Consider the following 23,331-nt stretch of genomic DNA (forward strand, 5'->3'; position numbering starts at 1 on the left):
TTTGTCCAATTCTTGCTATCAGAATGACTCAGTGTTTGTAACGCTTAAATGAAATATTTATGCGATACCTTACAATTATTGATGCATGGCTATATTCGAACGCCTTGCCATTAGCTTAACTTACATTTTTTTTATGAAGTAGAGACATGCCTCAAAGAATATATTCGTTGTCGGCTATATACAAAATACCGTATACGCTGTCAAATTGACTAATGGATATTTTATAAATTATTGATTGGGATCCCTGACAGCAAAACGGATAATTATACGCCCACCAGACCTATCCAATTATGTATTTCATTTGTTTGATATTAGACGAACCTGATCAGATCATACCTCAATATGTGTATTTGCCACTGATATCGTCATTTTAGACCCCAGGAAAACATCCATGCCAAAATCAGAACAACAACAACAACAACAACAACACATTATTATCCAACTGAACTTTAGACCCCGGGTTTTATGGTGCAACACACAATTAAATTCGTCGCTAAAGACTACATACGCGGGTATTTTTAACGAAGAATAGTGAGCAGAAAACAAAAATTAAACTAAATGTTGTCTCTTATAAACGACGAAGATATTTGACGGAATGAATCGGTTTTGTACCCCACAAGGATATTGATTGAGTACCGACAGGCGGACGACTGGACGAATGCAGACGGTACACCATATTTAAAAACGTCCGCCGAAATACGACGGGTGTATAAAAGGCGGCCGTTATCGATTGATAATAGATGCAGTGTTTTTGAAATATGATCGATCGTTTGGAAAGAATATGAAATTCGCGTGCATATGTTGAACTGTTGACACCGTTAATGAGACTTTTGACGAGGTATATCGTACCCGTTGATCAATGGTCCCTGCTTGCAAGAACGATAACTCTGTAGCAAGAGCGATAACTCTGTAGCAAGAGCGATAACTCTGTAGCAAAAAACGATAACATGCACAGACGAAAATCAGGAATATCAAAGTGTTGTGTATCATATCCTGTAATAGTTGTTTTATACTAAGGCAGCATCGATATCTGAGTGAAAGTATTAGTCTTTCAATTGGGATTTTCGAAGATCTTTCAGCATGTAATATGGCGTTTCTTCAAGATAATATACATGACTACATACAGGAAGTACTTCTAAGGGGATCTTACAACAATTACGAACAAAGAAATAATCGTGTTGGCGCGAGGGACCTTATTGTGGGAAGAGACCTAAGTATCCGGAGAAAAGCCATGTGGTCCGGCAGGTGTTCTCTCCATTCATTTTCACGTCCGAGCGGGGAATCGAACTCGGGTCGTAGCTATCAATAACTATACCCGTATCTTGATGAAGAAACAACATTGAACGACTTCTCATTGACGGTCGTTCTGGCGGCCAATGTGATTCATTTGCAATAACATACATGTAGTGTAATAATGTTAACATTTTCACAAGTGTCACACATATCTAAAGTAACGTACATTTATAAATCCTGTCATGGAGCCAGATTTCAAGTGACATTCACCAACAGTTGTGATTTATCTCAGTATTAGTTTATCGTACGTATGTGCAAAACAATGTATCATTAGTCGTTACCGACATGACGACATGGCGTATCTAGTATATTACATCGCGCCCCGGGCTAACGCATCATCAAAATTACATCCACGCTAAAAATAATCGCCATAGAGTTTGTGAAAATTTTGAAAGACAATTGTTGAAACAAAGCTCACTTTTTGATATCCAATGTTTCGATGGATGTATACAAGCACTCATTTATGAAATGTGCCCTAGCTCGTATGTTAACAAGTACAGCTGTACATTCTAAGCTCATAAGCTGAAATAGAAATGTGACAGTATTGAACAGGGAAAGAAGCTGAAATTGAAACGGGACAGAATGGAACAAGGAAAGAAGCTGAAATTGAAATGTGACAGTATGGAACAAGGAAAGAAGCTAAAATTGAAACGTGACAGTATGGAATAGGGAAAGAAGCTGAAATTGAAACGTGACAGTATGGAACAGGGAAAGAAGCTGAAATTGAAATGTGACAGTATAGAACCAGGATAGAAAAATGTTAATTTTTAGCTCGATAAAGGCTCACAAAGAAGCCCGAATCCTTTAGTATCGGGTAACATCAGAAATGTTGATGATCTTTAGTCCGGTTTGAAAGTTAGCCCCTGAATGAGAGCCCTTAGATAAAGTGTGCACATAACGTATCGTATTGGTCTCGCTGTTGTATAGCTACAAACGGTTCAGGATCCATACAGCCTAACACAAAATAGAAAGCCATCGTCCATTTCTGGAGGTCCCCGATGTCATTTTGATAATGAAGGACAAAGTTCATATTTCTGGACGATGTTTCGTGCTGTTTGATCCACCATTAGGTATTGATAGGGAACACTAAGAGACATACAGCTGGCCTGCATTCGTCCATGTATATTAGATCAGTCTACATTAAAGAGCAAGATAATAAGTATATTATCATTTATTAATGTCTATAACAACTGATATCATATATAAGACAATCTAATGTAATGGCAGCACGTAATAATGGTAGTTGATCTAATTACAAAACACGCCTTACCATCATTATCGGTATGGTTGTTCAGATTAGGAATGCGTCCCGATTGATAATTTGGAAATCCTCAGCCAGCTGGTGTTTTGATGTAAATACACTGACACATCATCATCAATCTTTATTTCTCCCATTTCTAGATTTTGTTTTGTTGACAATGAAAATGCATGAAATTGACATATCAATAATATATTAAGTTAAAAACGTCAGGTTCAAAGTCTACATCAAGGACGTTTTATATATTAGTTATGAGGTAGAGTTAAATTGATGGAAATGAGCATGATGACGCGACGCATAAGTTTCACATCTTGGGAGTTCTCATTCTATGGCAACCTGGGATACTTTGTCCAGAAAATCTAGGCACTTTGATAGGAACTGACGTTTACAATTGGCAGTATCAAATTTGACTGGTCTGCTCCAAGAACTGTCACAAAAACATTTCGTCATTCATGTTCAAAATTTTTATGACACAATCTGCTCCGAATGAGTTTATAATGTTAACGAAAAATGCTGCCCGGGTTTATTCTGTTATACCACATTCAGGTACGTAGTGTAGCGTGGCATCGCTAAAGCTGGATGATGCGATGTCGTCTTGACAGTGACTGCACAACCAGTTGGAGGCATGATCGGGAACAGCGGTCAAAAGTTTAACGGATAGGTACAAGCTGCACAACTAACGTGCATTTGTCGGTACCATGAGGAGTTCAAGAGCGTGATAACTGCAATGGACACGTTTAAACTTGCCGAAATCAGAGTCACTATCCATTCTTTCGCGGAGTAACTTATTTTCAATTGGTTAGATGGCACCAAGTACAGCTCTTTCCCATTCACGTTTGGACTAGTGTATATATTTCCTAGTGTACATTTGTATACTGTACTGTACCTAGTGTATACTGTACCTAGTGTATACTGTACCTAGTGTATAATGTACCTAGTGTATACTGTTCCTAGTGTATAATGTACCTAATGTATAATGTACCTAGTGTATACTGTACCTAGTGTATACTGTACCTAGTATATACTGTACCTAGTGTATAATGTACCTAGTGTATACTGTTCCTAGTGTATACTGTACCTAGTGTATACTGTACCTAGTGTATACTGTTCCTAGTGTATACTGTACCTAGTGTATACAGTACCTAGTGTATACTGTTCCTAGTGTATACTGTACCTAGTGTATACTGTACCTAGTGTATACTGTACCTAGTGTATACTGTTCCTAGTGTATACTGTACCTAGTGTATACTGTACCTAGTGTATACTGTACCTAGTGTATACTGTTCCTAGTGTATACTGTACCTAGTGTATACTGTTCCTAGTGTATACTGTACCTAGTGTATACTGTACCTAGTGTATACTGTACCTAGTGTATACTGTACCTAGTGTATACTGTACCTAGTGTATACTGTACCTAGTGTATACTGTACCTAGTGTATACTGTACCTAGTGTATACTGTTCCTAGTGTATACAGTATTGTGTATACTGTTCGTCCACTTTTATGTTCTAATATTTTCTTTTGATTTTCTCATGCGATGCCCGTAATTTGTTTAATTTGTTTCCCCAAGTATTAGTGGCCGTGGTAAGCACCTGCATAATGCAGTTTTCATTTTATATGGAGCAAAAAGTATATATAGCTAAACTATATCTAAAGCTGACAATCATTATGATACAATCATTTTGTTCTAATATGTAATTCTCACTTCCTTTCCGAACAAATTTAACACTCTAAACCTATACAGGCAGACATAACTTCATTGTGTACTAATGCCCAGTACTCTCGCTTCTAATGTGTCTACAATATGTACAATTGATAGGCACTATTTTCAGGATAACAACGTAATAACAAAGTAATAAAGCAAGTATATGCTATATTAACCTATGCTGTGAGCATGTGTCCAAACGGGTATACAGATTTGTATTTGTTGTACCGATGGATAACTACAATACTAGATCATCTATCATCCCAAGGGAGATAATCACATTATTATTTCTGCTACATAAAAGGAAAAGGCAAATGCAAACTCTATGTTCCGATAAGTATAACGAATAATATACAATCAATACTCCAGCTGTTAGTATCATTCTCGCTCTAATCATCCCTTGAAAATGTCATGACAGAATATGAGTAACACAAACATTGTCTTTGCTGATGCCTTTCAGAAGATAAAGGTTTAGTCCGAATGCAGTCGAATTAATAGTGATGTATATAAGAAGACCCGATATGTTACTGCTGTAAGATTACCATGGATAACCACGAGAGGTGTTTTCATGCCTTGCGATGTTCCTGCCTATACCAAAACAGACCCTTCCCGAATCTGTCACTATTAACACACGTCTCCAATGGGCCAAACGAAACCAATTAGGCGCATGCGCAAGCAGCCACTGTATTCGACGTTGGCGTCGCATCTGCGTAAGGGGCAGTACAACATAGGGACGTCGTGTCCTTTCGATCATTCTCCTCATTCATCCTCGGTCTGTTTTATCCGGACTAAACTATTCTTCTGCCATTCAACTATCATGGGACAGCTATCGTCACTAAAGTTTGCATGATAGTCTAAATAGCAAGAAAATGAAAAGGCAATTTTATCTAATTCTGATAATTTAATATTACCATATTTGCCTGTTACATTCCGTATATGGTATTTGTTATATATGCTCTTGAATTTTCAGTCATGTTGGTCACGTTACTCTGCTTTGAAATCATGGAAATTTCATGTTTAAGTGTTAGATTCACTCAATAACTATCTTCTGATGCCCCAAAACACGAGTATATGCTCAATACTTCCATACCCTGTATATCCTTTATTATAATGCATGTAATGGAGACATTCGCCACAATTAAAGTAGAAAACTCGCATATCTAAGACATTGATACATTACATGTGTACCAAATATCCGTGTGCGAAATTTGCCCCGACACATGGGGAAAATATACACAAAAACGTATTAAAGATCACACGGCTTCCCTCGAGCATTGTAGAAGTAAACACATTTGCGTACACTCGGTCGAGACAAACTGCTAACGCCGGACAGTACACTGACCAGGACCCACAGGTAGGCAAACTCTTCAATGTGTTTCTTTATCTTACTTAAAGGTGGATTTTCTTGAGAAACCTTCTGTTAGAATTATTATGTTCCCCAAATAAATAACGGTTATAAGATTATAATGTGTTTTAAACTGATACGGATGTATTGACTACTTGGATATCTACGGTTATCAAATCAAACATAGATTATGTAAGGGTACTATCGCCGATGCCTTAGGGTCAGAAGTTTTCATCTTGTTGGTTTACTGCGTCATTTGTTGAATTATCTGCAAATATATCAACATATATTTTAACTAACAGTAGTAACTGCCACGATCCGTGGTTTTACTTTACTAGCTCCCGAATGGCTCTGCGGCCCCGTCTTTCACACAGGTTGTGTCTATAAATATAACAATTTTTAGCTGAGCCCCTCCGGCCATGTACCACTGTGTAGCGACGAAGCTGTAATTTCTGGTAGAAACACACGTGTTAGCATGTGTATCAAGTACATGTTTATCACACTAAAGTAGGTTATCATACTCCATGCGCAATTCAGCTTACGTCGCAATACATCACAATTCTATCTCCAGTTACAACTAGTAATGGACAATGAGGAAATTAAAACTCTGCAGAAGAAGAAAAAAAACTATAATTAAACTGAAATTTATTGACTTGTATTAAACGACAATAGCATTTATCAAACAAATAAAATACTACACTTCTGCGAAGCTTAGGGGAAGAAGGTCAAGGGGTGTCTACATCCCGAAATCCTCACATATGGATAAAATCTTATTTCACGCTGGTAAGGATTACTCTCTTTCATGGAAATATGTTCTTTTATCAGTGAAAGAAATGTTTTCAATTTAATGCGGATAACCTAATAAAATATCGAGAGACAGGTTGAGTAACAATTGAAAAGTTTTGACAGGTTATATTGAACCTACTTCAAAGCTAACGTTCTAGCAGAGACCTGATATACAAGTCTCTGGTTCTAGTCTGGCTAATATGTAAATCATACGGGCTATGTACAGCTTAGGTCGCTAGCACAACTGACCCCAGAGGGGGTAAGTAAATAGTTAGTGTATGTTGTTCATAGTTCTGTCATCATTTGATCGAGTTTGAGTTAGAATTCGGATTTTGTTATGATATCATGTCAGTATTCTCTGTTGATGATGAATTAGAATAAGGATTTTGTTATAATGTCAGTATTCTACGAAAGCCGGTTGGGACCATTTTCGTAGAAGAAAATAACATTTGTTTCGCGTTATTACGCGAAACTAACGCGTTATATCGCGAAACTTTCGCGTTATACCACGAAAATATAAATATAGATAGAAGAAGTATCGGCTACTTCTTGTAGAGTATCGACATGAGGCACGACAGTTTAGTGAGATTTTATTTTGAGCTTGGCATATCCCAAGCTAAAATGTTTTAGTCTTTTAGCAATAGTAGATAGAGTTGTTCTAAGCAATTCAACACTTAAACTATATTTGAAACGATAGTGTTTAACAATAAGGAAATGAGTTTTCTGATATATACAAAAATGTACTATGTTGCATTATTCATTCTCAATGAATTACTAAATTCTGGTCAGAAAATAAAACTTCGTTCTCGCCCCCCATCTTTACAGTCAGTATCTGATACTCTGAAATAATTTCATCGTCTTATATAACCTGCTTCGCATAATAACGCAAATAAGTTTCGTGATATTATACAATTATCGACCTGTTTTCAGGTGAATATGATGATTTATAAACTCGAGAAAATGATATTTCCCGAGACCGAAGGTCATCGTATATTCACCTGAAAACAGGTCGATAACTGCTTTATTATATGACAAAACTGCAACATTTTCATATTACAGAATTAAATAATAGTGATCGACTGGAGAAAAGTTAAAAATAACAATTAATAAGTCAAAGTCAGCAACGAATTTAGACTTCATTATTTATTATTGCTTAAAATTCAACAAAATGTAAATGCTAAAACATTTAAGAATTAAGTCTATTAACTCTGTCCGGGAGCACATACCTACATGTACATGTAAACATATATTTTTGACGACACGGGTAGATGGAAATTCCTTTGTTACTATATTTGGGTGCGTAATCGAGTTGTTGGATTGTTATGTCACCCTGGATTTGACGTCACGGATTGCGGGAAAGTCCCTTGTTATTATACTCGGGTACGAACTCGAGTTATTGGGTGGTTATATCACCCTGTAGTGTGGATTCGGGGTTGATAATATTTGAGCAAAGTGAGAATGTTTAGAATTGGCTAATCAGGAAAGGGGAAAAATAACAGTCATATAATAATACGCGAAAGTTTCGCGATATAACGCGTTAGTTTCGCGTAATAACCCGAAAGTTTCGCGATATAACGCGTTAGTTTCGCGTAATAACGCGAACAAAATATTATTTTCTTCTACGAAAATTGTCCCAACCGGCTTTCGTAGTATTCTCTGTTGATGAATTTAGAATTAGAATTTTGTTATGTCGGTGTTCTCTGTTGTTTTTGAGTTTGAATTAGTATCATACAACAAACAAAACAGTCCAAAATACTTACACAAAATTGTCAAAAAGCGAAAGATGAAAACACACAGTGCCACGCTTGTTGAATACAAGACAGTTTTAGATTAGATTTACCAAATTGAATGTCGGATACATTATATATTATAGGAATTAAACTGCATGACACAGCTATTTCGTCTTTTGGGGCTTGTATGGGATTTTTTAGAGCTAGGGCTCGTCTGGGAACCTATAGGACTGGGACTCGTCTTGAATTCTGTAGGACAAGAACACATCTAAGATTCTATAAGACTACTTTGTGGGAGTCGTCTGGAATTCTTTAGGACTAGGACTCGTATGAGATTCTATAGGACTAGGACTCGTCTGGGATGTTAAGCTAGCCTGGCCCGAAGGGCCGTTGAGCGTATGCCATGGCGCAGCGTACGTCGTCCGTCGTCGTCAACATTTCTTTAAATCCCTATTAGTCCTGAACGCCTGAATGGATTTTAATGAAATTTAGTCTGGAGCATTATTGGGCAAATGAGATCCAACATTGTATAAACGGAAGATGTGGCCCTTTTGGATGGGACAAATGCAGCCTAATACGGGAAATAGAGCAATAAAACCCTTTAAAATCTTTTTTTCTTTTTCAAGAATAACAAGATTTGGTCCACCTGTAGTTTGAACCATTGTTGGGAGAGGTAGTTCAAAAGTTGGAAAATATTTGAAATACCTGGTATTACTTATTATTAGATTATTTTGCCATAGTTATTGGATTGTTCAGGTGAGCGATTCAGGCCCTCTGGGCCTCTTGTTTAGGACTAGGCATGTCTGGGATTATATTGGACAATGGCACGCCTGGGATTCCATAGCACTAGGACTCGTTGTGATTTTATAGGACTAAATGTTTGATACCAAAGTATCAAATGAAACTCGAAAAAGGTCGAATGAAATGTCAAAATCTAGGTGGAGAGGTACAATAGCCTAAGAATTAAAAAAAAAAAACAAAAAAAACACATTTTTCAGTATTAGATTTCAAAAGAACGTTTAGTACAAATGTAATTAAAACTATGCAAATATGTTCGCTTATTTCAGTCCTGATCAACATTACCAAATCATTATATCAATGATGTTGTACAGAGCAAAGCTTTTAAAGATAGTAATATCCAACTACATTGTAAATCATAATGCAGACCAATGATATGCTATGAGATAATATTTTACAGTTAAAGTATTCCCTTGATGGTATGATACAGTATTAATACACGACCATAACATATTGTATGGAGATGTTTTTTGTTAATATACGAGTAGCAATTAAGAACTTTGACTTTGGCTTTCATTTCATTTTAGAAGCATACACTAAATATCTATACTTATTACACTAATACTGTAAGCACAACATATCAGTTTCTAAATGTGGGCAGTCATACTAATATAAGAAATATGTGCAATGAAACCTATTTAATAATGAAACACATGTATACTCCAACATAATACTCTCTTACCAGAACTCTGACGACAACTCAAATATGGTATCAATGTCAACAGGTTTTGATATATAGGTTTTTCAAGGAGAGTTTTGAGATATGAATCGGTTACCCGACTGTGGAATACCATACTTATTATAAAATGATATTTATTTTCCGCCTATCGATCTTTCCTTTAATGTTTGATAAGTTTCTCTCTGTATGATAACATCATTCAAACACCATCTCTAAAAGTGTCCATTGTTGGCGTTACTAGTCAATCCTGTATACCAGCAAACTGTTCACTGGTGAGTTTGAAGCTAGCGATTGTGTCCTCTGTCGAGAACTGGCTCCTCGCCTAATGATGGGAGAATTTCCCAGTGATTGTTCATTGTCATCCTTCCCTCAGTGTTGACGCTACACGACGGGTATTATATTTCAAACAATTCGACAGTACACACATGTTTTTACGTTAGACATGCCAGATACTTCCTCGCGTCACCTTTTAATAACGTGGGAACAGACCGCCAAACTACGCCCTGTGGAGCGAACAGTAGCTATGTAGTTCTCACTTGTATATGTGTAGTCAGAAGGTTGTTTTGGTCCGAAGCTGGAGGTCTACATAGCATGCCGTCATTTGAGGTTATAGAAATGTTTCCAATATTATATAATTATAGCCGTTTTATAAGGTCGATATATGTCCTTGGTCGATATTTTATTTGTTAGGTTAGTTATAAAACCGCGTATTAACCGAAATCAAAAGACAGCAATAGTTTTATTATAAATTGACTATTTTGAGTTTTAAAATCATTGAATGTAAGCAATACTTGATGTAAATATGCTGATAGAGACTGTTTTGGGAAACATTTGTAGATATTTCATTATATCTTTTTAAACACAACAATCAAAAGTAAACAAATACATTAAAATGTGTTCATTACACTTATTCTTTAATAATTTAGCAACTTTTGACATTGAGTTATTGCTTGTCTTGTTTCAATAGAATGTATGATATTTGATACCATTGGATGATACTAAGGGGAAGTAATTCATAATTAATCTATGTTTTAGAAACACACGGTTAACCAGCGTTTTTTGCACGGCCGGTTAACATGACGTTTTTCCGATAATCACGTGATACTATATGAGATAATCACAAAATGTTACAGTATCATGTTATATAGATTGTATTTTGAATAATTAATTAAATGTTTCGAACATTGAACGTAGACATGCAGAGACCTGAATACCAGATACCCAGCCTCTATTGATACTGTCCGTACCGAAAACATAGTCTAAAAATACGCAAAACAGTGTTTTTGAGATTTCTGGAAAAATAATAATAATAATATGATATATGTATCCCATTGTATATTACAGCCTCGTGACGATGACGGAACACAACTGTCTACGTATAGCTGTGATTATCGTGACGGTTGTTGTGTACATGCTCGTCATTGCTTTCAACGCCTTGTCCGGAGCCGGAGGGAAAGCACTAGGTAAATAAACAAACAGAACATCTGAAGCTTTGAAAAGCCGAATTTATAGCAAATGTACGTCCAAGTGGTATGCATAATACATGAATGTCTCGAAAGCTTGAACTTGCATGGTAATCAAGAGACAAACTTACGCTCACATACCACTCATTGGGAATCGGTAATAGGCTTTAAAATTTTAACAATGAAATACATGAGTTCACAATAATCCTATCAGTTTTTTTCAAATCGACAATATAACAATCAATCAGTTGTCTTATAATTCATATCATAAATGGACTAACGAAATGACCCGAATTCTATTTTTTTCATTATAGGGATATTCAACAGTACCGTGGGTGAAGTTTCCGACTCTTTCTACCTTGAGGTGACCCCAGCGGGCTGGACGTTCAGTATCTGGGGCTTTATCTACACGTGGCAGGTTCTTTGGCTCATCTACGCCCTCACAACAATATGTCGTAAAACTAAATCTGGGACCTACATCTATCAACTTCCGGTTCTTCCACCAGTAATATATATTGCGTATATTTGCAATAACATTTCCCTAGTCACATGGCTGTTTGTCTGGGACCGGAAGGAGCTCATTTGGGCTTTAGTTACAATTGCAATACTTCCGATCACTCTGGTAGTAGCTCTCTTCTTCTCGTTCCGGAGACTGTACCATAACATAGGGAAACTCAAAGAAGAAGAAGCGGTCAGAGAAATCTGGCTCATCCGCTTCTTGGTCCAGAATGGCATGGCTTTCTTTTGTGCCTGGGTAACCATAGCAACATTGCTCAATGCTGCCATGGTGATGACCTACAAAGGTAACCTTACTAATGAAGATGCTTGCACAACTGCCTTGGGTATTTTGTCCTGCATCATAGTCACATGGTTTCTCCTCGACAACACCGTACTGGACAGATACGTTCGGTACATATTCAGTCCCTACATAACATTTACTGTCGGACTCAGTGGTGCGGTGGCGAAGAACTATGACATTGAACTTCATTACAGGAATTCCATCTTTTTATTGTCACTTCTTGTGATGGCAGCGGTCATGATGGTAGCCAAGTTCATTATCATGTTTGTTCGCCATTTCCGAAATCCAATTCCATCTAAAATGAAATACACCTTTAATGATGGATATTAACTAATTGCCATAGTTATATTCACGCAAAATCCTTAATGTACCAAACTGATTGAGGTTAGGGAGACATTTTTGTGTTTGCCCAGTTTCCTCTCTGAATTTCCATTGTTTTGACCCCTAGCACCATTGATGAGTCACAGATGGACGAAACCGCCGTCGTTTCATGTTTTCGTAAACCATATGACAAAATGTCTTAACAGAAAATGGCGAAAAAATGATTTGCTAGATATTGTGTCATTAGCATTTAGACATAATAAACTATAGAAAAGGAGTTTGTTTCGTGCCCTTTATATAGACTATATCGGATTTCTGATATCGTCACAATTGCCATGATGCCGATACGGAGATAATCAGCCAGTGATCATGCCGGGGTAAGGTCCATTCACTTGGTATTGTTTTAAGTGTTACGAACATTGTATATAATGAATTAAACACAATATAAATTATATCGATATTATATTTAAGTGTACTATAACAATATAAACCGTATACATAGTGTATATATCATATAGCGTAAGTATATTTTATTTTTCATAGTCCCTTGAATATCAACTACTAAGTATACGTCATTTCAGTTATGAATCCCATGTTCATATTTATTTTCCGCCTGAATAGGTTTTACATACTATGGTACAAACAATATATCAATCAACCAATTTGTTTACTATAGTGTCATATATCACATACAGTGTACAAGTATATAGTTACAAAGTATAAATCATAGTTTAACATTGGGGATCAGTCATCTTAACAATAATAAAAAACAAAATATTCATATCCTAGAAAGATCTGTTACAATAAGTTTTTTTTTTTTGATAAATAAAACCAATCACTAATTCCAATCCAGAGAGACAGCCCCTACCTACCAAACTCTCTAAAATCGTACTTACATATCCATAAATGATTAAAAGACTTCTGTTACAATTACTGAATTAAAACGTAGTATTGAATGAAACTGATAAATACACACAATAGAAATATCTTATACATGTACTTAGAAATACATGTATAGGTTTCTTGCTCTACATAGTTGTGAAATTTAGTTTCTGAAATGGTTGAGGAAAGTCCTACCTGCGTGGTCTGCTAATTTCACTCAGTCCAGTAGCTAGATACAATTAACCTTGATATTTACTGTCAATAAAAGCTTATTTCCCTCCAAATTAATAAAAATTACAATTTGATATTCAGCCAAACATGGCTTACAAGACACTGGTTAAAATGGTTAAAATTATCATTAACATAGTCTGCTACGTCTTCTGTACCTATATAAATGATTTGGAATTTGTTATTCCTCGGAAGACATTAAAAACTTGAATTTGTCAGTGTATTCAAACCTGCTAAAATCGTTTCTGATGTTATTTGATACATTAAAGAAGGATGATCTGATGTCATTATATACATTACATCTAATTAAAAAGTGTAGTTCATCCTCTATACAATTATTTACATTTGTACATATCTTACAATCCTCTAATGGAATCACAGGTTTGGTGTATCTGTTTCCACTGCTAGAGGTAGAGAGTCATGTCTAAAAGTAAAAAGCACTCTTCGTTTCCTCCTTTGCCTGACGAGTTTTACATATAATTCTGGTACGTTCTCAATTGTTCACACCGTTTATATGTACCAATCATCAGTATCTGCAATAACCATTTTTCTTTCACTCGTCTAATCGTGTGTTTGACAGTACAATCTCATGCAATTTTTGTATATAAGGAATCATAACATTAACATTATATACCGTTTATTCACCATCGTTACAAAGAGGAATTATAGGTAAATAATAATACGTTATAACAGAAGAAATGCTTGATGATCACATGTTTCTCGTATGTTAATACTACTTGTTAGTAAATGTACGTGCAATAAGCTGTTGTGAAAATTAAAATTTGATTATATCTCAGTGTTTTTGTAACGCCAATGTATTGGAATGTATTACATTACTTATTTAGAGAAATGTATCACATTCTTGATTTAGAGAAATGTATTACATTGTTGAATTAGAGAAATGTATTACATTGCTGATTCAGAGGAATGTATTACATTGTTGAATTAGAGAAATTTATTAAATTGCTGATTAATTGGAATGTATTACATTGCTGATTAAGAGAAATGTATTACATTGCTGACGAAGAAAAATTTATTATATTGCTCATTCAGAGGAATGTATCACATTGTTGAATTAGAGAAATTTATAACATGGCTGATTTAGAGAAATGTATTGCATTTCTGATTTAAGGGAGTGTATTACATTGCTGATGAAGATAAATGGATTATATTGCTGATTTAGAGAAATTTATTACATTGCTGATTTAGGAAATGTATTGCATTACTGATTATGAGAAATCTATTTTCATCTAACATGATATGATTACATTGTAATAATTTTCAAATAAAGAATATTCTACTCATAACGTGTTTATCATTTTATGTATGGAGATGAAGATGTTAAAACCTGTTTAAAATGTTAATGATGAACATCGAGAAAAATCAGAACACCGAGTTGAGTCTTAATTCTCGATAAAATGAGAACAGAATATGAAGGCAACAAGATTAACAAGGACATAGAAATTCTGGAAAAGTAAATAAGAATCAATCCTGCGTTCCAGAAGACTACGCTTCTGACTTCTACGACGACACCTGCCAGGTAGCTTCTTCTGACGTCACCGACGACAATCGACAGGTAGCTTCTTCTGACGTCACCGACGACAATCGACAGGTAGCTTCTTCTGACGTCACCGACGACATTCGACAGGTAGCTTCTGACGTCACCGACGACAATCGACAGGTAGCTTCTTCTGACGTCACCGACGACAATCGACAGGTAGCTTCTTCTGACATCTGAAACCATCGGTAGTGATAGCCAGTAGGCATAGTAACAAGTATCGAACTTCATGTCACGTGAGGCTCAACGATAGCACAATGGTGATCAGAAAACTTCTCATCTGTCTGTATAGATAAATGGCGAATATGGAAAATAGAATCATCACACTCAGTATCCGACCGCTGTATTTGTTAGTAAATTACATATGTAGTGAACTAGGAAATAGACAAGTTTTATATGTTATGTGTTCAAAGTTACCTAGAGTAGTTAAAGCTATACGCTATAGTCAGCCAAATCTATTCGAGTTGCTTCCCTTAGATCAGTAGTTAATTAACCCGTTTTAGGTTTACACCCTTCATTATATCAAGGTAAAATATAACCAAACGGTAGAACCTGAAAGTCCGTCGTTATTAGGTAGCACACGGTCCGTGGGACCAGTGGTCAGTGCCTAGGGCTATATTTGGAAATGACGAGATAGGGGTTTAGATACGCCCATATTTCGGGTTAAAGGTCAGGATTGGTCAATTGACCACATCCTCAATTCATACATATTACAGGGAACTGCATTGAAGTTTAGCGTTTCATTGCTCCGCCCCTCCGTTTACTCCTTTTGATCGAATGACCAATCAAATCGTTTGTTGTCGGATTCCTTCAGTGTCACAGCGGAGGTCTTGCGATGCATTACTGTCCCTTTGATCTTATCGTACATTGTAGTACACGTAACTGCCATGGCTTGACATGATGAATGAAATGAAATGTTCAATTTCGGGAACGATATACTATTTTCAACTTTCCCATATTTAGCACATTCGTAATTACAAAAAGATTTTTTTTGTTAAAACGTAAAATGTACTTGTGTTATCCTACACGTATCCCTCACGGTTATTTGTTTATATTGCATGATAAAGTGTGTTGATGTATATACTATATATCCATTTTATTTGAAAAACATACAAATGGGCAATAATTTAGCAGTTAACTCTTAATGCCGAAATATTTCCGTAGGAACAATTAATTGAAACAAACTGATAAATCTTGCATTTTCGGTATACAAATGATGACAAAATGATTTTTCTACATTGTTAAAAGAAATTATTTTACATCATTGTGGATATATATTTGTACATCTACATTTGCCTTCATGCTACATAAATGTGCTGTAATGAATAAATTGAAAATCATACATTTTTTTTTAAATACAATACTACTAAAATTTCCCGTTTGAACATTCATTTCAGAATCAATAATACAAAACAAGCGACACTCGTTTTATCAAAAGTTTAATGATGAAAATTATTTTTAAAAGTGTACTGAAAATTTAAAAGAATTGCCTCACTCGCAGGCGATAATATTAAAAGAAAGAAAATCTTTGATGGTACCTGGTGAGAATGTACTATCATACACAAAAAGGAAACTTTTGACACATGCTATTTGTATGTTCACATCTTCCTTTTCTTTGGGGGTAGTGGCGAACACAAGTCGTCTTCTTCAGATATGGGTCTCACAAACGGATTGTTGAATTGGAGCTGATATGGCACGTGCATTATTTGTGGTGACGTTGTCGACGGGCCAACCACCATGTTAGATGGCGTTATCCAGTTAAAATTAGGTTGCCAGGCTATCGCCGAGTTCGCCGTCGCGGGGGTACTTAGCGTCGCAGATGTTTGAGTTCCCGTTGAAAACTCGGGGTATTGAACGCCCCTCTGTTGTAAAAGTTGCTTCACAGGATTGTTGTGAACTTTGGCTTTGTTGAATCCAAATTTTGTGGAACAGTCAGATTTTAATATTGCGGCAAATGTTTTTGCTGCAGAATCAAGATCCTTCGGTACAATACCTCTAAAACGTTTCTCCAAGACCGCTATATCGGGATGTATAGCCCCCATACAGAGCGCGCGAAGACCGTAGGCACCCACGGGATAATACTTCTCTATATCCGTGTTGACGAGGTAAGGCAAAACCTTACTGAAAAATGTATTACATGTTTCGTCGTACGTGTGCTGCTTTAAGCCAAGATTCTGTTTAAGTTTTTCAAGTTCTTTTGTCAAAGTTTTCACTGTCGCTGCAGCGTCCACAATTTGTTTTTTTTTGAACGTCATGCTTATCAAGATCATTGCACATGTGAGGCCCTTCACACACGCCCCAATCACAGTTGCGTTTTGTGTGTCCGAGTCTCATGTGGCATTGCCCACATTGCAACTTTGTTTTATCAGCTTTTATATTAGGATTTGAATACTTTTTTTCCAGAGCCTGTAGTTGTTCTTTAGCACTATCTAATTCCACAGTTTTCACATGCATGTCATCCTGTAAATCATCCATCATCAGCTGTAAAGGTGTTTTATATACCTTAGTTGATCCATGCGGAGTACACACAGTGCCTTGGTGACTCTGTCCCACGACAGCCTGGTTGGCATCTACATGCATATCATGGCTATCATCCGAAAATAAAGACCGTGGCTGTAACGAATCATTTCTTTCTTTGTGACTTACAAATGGCTGTGGGGAGTTTCCATCAAATGTACGTAATTTCATTCTCCTCATTGATGTACCCGATAGAACTTTAGCACACCTAAAAGCTTCAGCAATGCAAGTATCGCTCACCGCAATGACCCAGGCTCCCTCGTCGTCAAGATATTGTATTCCGAATATCTTTTCCCGCAAATTGTCAATCCGACACTGTATGTCGCACTTCAGTTCTTCATATGTACAAACCCGATCTGGAATATTAAATTTCCTTATTTTCTCGTGTCCATATTCAATCTGCACCTGTAACGACTCCATAATTGTATTTGATACACTGCAATCGGTCTGACCTACATGTAACATGTGGTATTCTACGGGTCGCACGCTTTTGACCGTGACGTAACCTTTGTTGATTGGACGCTTCCATTTCTTGATTGAAATAGGGTTTCGGAAGGTTCGATTTTTTTTTAAATTTTTTTTTAAATTAATCGTCACAAACATGTATATTTGGACTTTGTTTTTGGTGTTATCGTTAAAATAACCATTATAATATATAATGATCAAAAGCAGTATTTCAATTGAAATATTTAAAAGAAAGCAAAGCGTGACTAACACCAAAGCGACATTTCGCGCTTTTTATTATTTATTTTTAGATATTTTGGCGCCAATGTCATAAATTGAAGAAAAAAAATCAAAATGACTACACGGAAAAACGCGAGTGGTAGAGAGTACAAAAAAGGAGACGGCATTAGTTCGGATTTAAGAAAGCTGATTGTCCAAGAAACATTGCATCTTGGAGGGAATGTTTTGACCGGAGAAATTCCTAGAGGAGTTTTTACCAAAGTTGCGGAAAAGTATAAAGTTAATCGCCAGACTGTAACAAATTTCTGGAGGCAATATGTGTCAGATGGCGTTCTGTCGGAAAAAACACGGAATACATTGGGAAGACCAAAGCTTAATACAACCGATATTGAGATGATACATTTTAAAAAAAAAGATAGACCATCTATAACCGGGACAGAACTGAAACAAAAATTGATTGAATATTCCCCCGTCTCGGGAAAAGTTGATACTTCTACTATATACAGAACTATGTCAAAAAAATTGGATCTTACATATAAACGGATTACACGCCCATCCTGTGACAGGTTTTCGCAACATAATATGGTTTACACACAAGCCTATATGGATTTTTGCAAAACGGTACGGCCCTGTCAAGTGAAATTTATGGACGAGAGTGGGTTCAAAATAACCACCACTAACTCTAATTATGGTCATTCTAAAAAGGGTGTTGCATGTGTTGAAATAGGCAAATTTCACCCAGGTCGTAATTTAACTTTAAACCTAGTTGTAGGTTTGAATGGTGTTATATATTACAATTTCGTGGATGGACCTTCTAACATGAACACGTACTTGAACTTCTGGAATGAAGCAAGTTTATCTCAGGACCGACTTGGTCGATCGGCTTTTTTACCGGGCGATGTAGTAGTTGTGGATAATTGTGCAATACACCATAACAACGCAGAGATAGCCCTTTCACAGTTTTTCCAAATGCAGGGTGTCGGCTATACATTCTTGCCTGTATATTCACCGGATCTAAATCCTACGAAAGCCGGTTGGGACCATTTTTGAAGAAGAAAATAAAAAAAAATTCGCGTTATTACGCGAAACTAACGCGTTATATCGCGAAACTTTCGCGTAATTACGCGAAACTAACGCGTTATATCGCGAAACTTTCGCGTTATTACGCGAAACTAACGCGTTATTACGCGAAACTAACGCGTTATATCGCGAAACTTTCGCGTAATTACGCGAAACTTTCGCGTTATATCGCGAAACTTTCGCGTTATATCGCGAAACTTTCGCGTTATTTCGCGAAACTTACGCGTTATTACGCGAAACTAACGCGTTATTACGCGAAACTTACGCGTTATTACGCGAAACTAACGCGTTATATCACGAATATATATTGATAGTTATAAGAAGTATCGGCTACTTTTGAAGAGTATTGACATGAGGCACGACAGTTTAGTGAGTTTTTATTCTGAGCTTAGCCTCCTATCCCAAGCTGAAATTTTGAGTTTTTTTAACAATAGTGGATAGTGCTGTTTTAAGCAATTCAACACGTAAACGAACTTTGAAACGATAGTGTTTAACAATAAGGAAATTAGTTCTCGGATATATACGATGTTGCATTATTCATTCTCAAAGAATTACAAAATTCTGGACAGAAAAAAAATCTTGGTTCTCGCCCTCCATCTTTACAGTCAGTATCTGATACTCTGAAACCATTTCATCGTCTGATATAACCTGCTAAGCATTATAACGCAAAAGTTTCGTGATATTATACAATTATCGACCTGTTTTCAGGTAAATATGATGATTTATAAACAACTCGAGAAAATGATATTTCCCGAGGCCGAAGGTCATCGTATTCACCTGAAAACAGGTTGATAACTGCTTTATTATATGACAAAACTGCAACATTTTCATATTACAGAATGATTATCAGCTGTCATAGGATTGAAAAAATAATAGTGATCGACTGGAGAAAGGTTCAAAATGACATTTAAAAAGTCAAAGTCAACAATGAATTTAAACTTCATTATTTATTATTGCTTAAAATTCAACAAAATGTAAATGCTAAAACATCTAAAAATTCAGTCTATTAAACTCTGTCCGGGAGTACATACCTACACGTACATGTAAGTATACATTTGTGACGACACGGATAGTTGGACATTCCCTTGTTACTATATTTGGGTTGTGTAATCGAGTTGTTGGATTGTTATGTCACCCTGGATTTGACGTCACGGATTGCGGGAGAGACCCTGTTATTATATTTGGGTGCGTATTCGAGTTATTGGGTGGTTGTATCACTCTGTAGCGAGAGAGGGTACGGACAAAAGCCCAACAGTGAAATGTCTTTATTTGCACAGGTATCAATTTGTTTTTTTATATGATTTCTTTGATTTTAATCATTCCTAAAATTAAAATGATTACAAGACAGAGCAACATGTTTGGTAAGGCAGTCATTATATTATAACTTGAGACACAGATACTGAAAAAGGAGATGTTTTAGGAACCTGATGGCACCATGTAATCGATGATTATTGATAAAATACTATTAAAAAATACAGATTTACTAATAGTATATAACGTATACCAACTAAATTTATATAGAAGGGGCTTTTGTCCGGGGGATGGGGGTAAGGGACGGGGGTGTTTTGTCCTACACTGAGGCACGGATTCGGGGTTGATAATAATATTTGATCAAAGGGATAATGTTTAGAATTGCCCAATCTGGAAAGGGGGGAAATCACAGTCATATAATAATATTTCGCGTAATTACGCGTTAGTTTCGCGTAATAACGCGTAAGTTTCGCGATATTACGCGTTAGTTTCGCGTAATAACGCGTTAGTTTCGCGAAATAACGCGTTAGTTTCGCGTAATAACGCGAAAGTTTCGCGATATTACGCGATAGTTTCGCGTAATTACGCGAAAGTTTCGCGATATAACGCGTTAGTTTCGCGATATAACGCGATAGTTTCGCGTTATTACGCAAAATTTTTTTTTATTTTTTTCTACGAAAATGGTCCCAACCGGCTTTCGTAAAATCCAGTTGAAAATTGTTTTGCGAAAATTAAATCTTTAATGACCCAAGAACGATTCCGGGAACTTGCGAGTGTGAACTTAAAACTCTCTATCATACGTGCCATAGAGGAAATCACTCCCACCGACATGAAAGGCTTTTACCGACACACCGGCTGTGTCAACGTTTGAACACTGAACAGGCTCCGCCCACATACTTCGCAGTATAGATTGACAGGTAAACGAGTTACAAATTGAACCAATCAGCATCGTTGAACGTTAGTTCCGTAGGTCCTTTCGCTAAACTTCAATGCAGTTCCCTGTAATTAGTTCTCCAGCAGCTTTGAGTCTAAACGGACTTAGTGCCGTTTGGATGTACATATTTAGGATGTGAGGACTTAGTTTTGTTTAAATGTGTGTGAACTGTTAAGTGTGAATGCGCCGGCGATAGTGTGGAAGAGGGATGAAACTTCATTGGATTGTATTGTACCTTCGGGATTTTCCTGTGGATTAATAAATATAAGTAAACTTTATATCCAGTGTTGAATTATGTTTATCACACCACAACCATCCCAAAAAGAACTTTCACGTCCCGTGTTCATGGAGAGCGGACGTTACACATACATCAACAACTCGTTGTTTCTAACACTAAACTGGAAACAATGTCTTTGTTTCCTGTACAGGTGCACTCCTTGATAGAACCCCTGGATCATATATGAACAAACATCAGTAGGCCAATAGGTTAATTGTTTTCTAGCGGTATATATATCGAAGTTTTGAAAAATCTCGCTGTCGAACTCGGTCAAATTGTTGTTGATTAGGTCTTTGTCTGTGTGGAATATTTCACAAGTCATGATCCAAATTCCATAAGGTGTTTCAAGTTGAAGTTGGTTCGATGGTCATGGCGTTCGCTCATTGTCACGAATCCAGTGACAGATAGACACAAATAACATGGTTAGATAATCTTACATGTGTGTTTTTGAGGAAGCTTCATTGTCAACTTCATGTTTAAATTGTGAAGATATTCCCTTTCTATGTCCTGTATGAAGTTAGACGTAGTTCAGTCATCCCCGAGCTCGTGACCCTTGTCTGAATTTGAACTAGATTTAGAGTCCAGACGGTGAATGAACCAGGAGACGTTTACCTTCCGGAACACGTGGTCCGATTATCTTGTACTTTTAATGGTCACCATGTATAACTCTCTTTGTTTATATTTTGTATTTTTATATATATTTCTACTTGGGTTTTCCTATCTATACAACTCCTCTGAAGTCCCAGTGAAGTCGTAAGACATACTGTTGTGTTATATTAGTGTCTCCATTGATGAGTGAACAAAACAGTCAAATATCCAACAATATGTTAGGTCAATAAATTTTCAAGCCGAGGAAGACTGAAGTCACTCAAGTAGGTAGTCTAGTCCCTCACTGTGACTTTATACATGTCTGGCGCCAGATACTTCGTTCAAACTAGCCTGGTATAACGATATTCATGTGAATAAAAGAGGTCCAGAATTTAGAGGATATAGGCTCTTAAATTAAATAATTTAATTAAAACGCCTCATGTTTTTTTTTCACCATTATTATTATAATTATTATTGTGATAGACGAAATATTGACGACATTTTTCCAACGATTTAAACTGAAGCTAATCAATCATGCCTCGACTATATCTCACCAGCAAAAGCGCTGAAATAAATCCAGTTGTTGGATAGACGTGGATTCACAGCTGACCACGTGTTTTAATTTATATTGATATAATTAATTTTTATTTGTTTTCATGGTAAATACTCTAAATGTGATTGGTCGAAAAATTCTTTTCATTCTTCTATATTTACATTCCTAATGTGGTTTGCTGATATGAACATACCAAGTGAAAACAACAAACATATGACCATGAATACACTATGAAAACCGTATGAAAACATTGTCTCTCGTGCTGATTTTCCACACATAACATCAGAAAATATCAATACGCTTGAAAAATAGTCCTCGTTTCATTTCCGTAAATTATGTTTTCTTTGTAATCTATTTACATAAATTAAATCTAATTTTACACAAATTATTGTATTCGATGTTATTTCATGTCTCTTTGTTTTAAATAACACGCAAAAAATAAATAAATAAACTACTGCAAACTGCGGAGGGGGAGGACACGGTAAACGATGGTGCATAGGCGGGATCTCCCGGCTGTTCTAATAATTTGGTGTTTCGTCGTATACATGACAAATTTTTCTTTTTAATAAAATTTCTCGTTTTTCTCGATATCACTTTTTTAAT

General features: G+C 36.3%; 2 protein-coding genes across 2 annotated transcripts; both read left to right on the plus strand.

The window, feature by feature from the left end:
* Nucleotides 1–5,499: 5,499 nt before the first annotated feature.
* Nucleotides 5,500–14,590, plus strand: LOC117315576. Its single transcript, XM_033869825.1, has 3 exons — nucleotides 5,500–5,609; nucleotides 10,938–11,056; nucleotides 11,371–14,590. The coding sequence occupies exons 2-3, from the start codon at nucleotides 10,948–10,950 to the stop codon at nucleotides 12,183–12,185; spliced, it is 924 nt and encodes a 307-aa protein (XP_033725716.1). The 5' UTR covers nucleotides 5,500–5,609; nucleotides 10,938–10,947; the 3' UTR covers nucleotides 12,186–14,590.
* Nucleotides 14,591–17,971: 3,381 nt separating this feature from the next.
* Nucleotides 17,972–21,374, plus strand: LOC117315583. Its single transcript, XM_033869839.1, has 2 exons — nucleotides 17,972–19,063; nucleotides 21,081–21,374. The coding sequence occupies exons 1-2, from the start codon at nucleotides 18,160–18,162 to the stop codon at nucleotides 21,245–21,247; spliced, it is 1,071 nt and encodes a 356-aa protein (XP_033725730.1). The 5' UTR covers nucleotides 17,972–18,159; the 3' UTR covers nucleotides 21,248–21,374.
* The last annotated feature ends 1,957 nt before the right edge of the window (nucleotides 21,375–23,331 follow it).

This window comes from Pecten maximus, chromosome 2 (genome assembly GCF_902652985.1).
Source record: "Pecten maximus chromosome 2, xPecMax1.1, whole genome shotgun sequence".
NCBI lineage: Eukaryota > Metazoa > Mollusca > Bivalvia > Pectinida > Pectinidae > Pecten > Pecten maximus.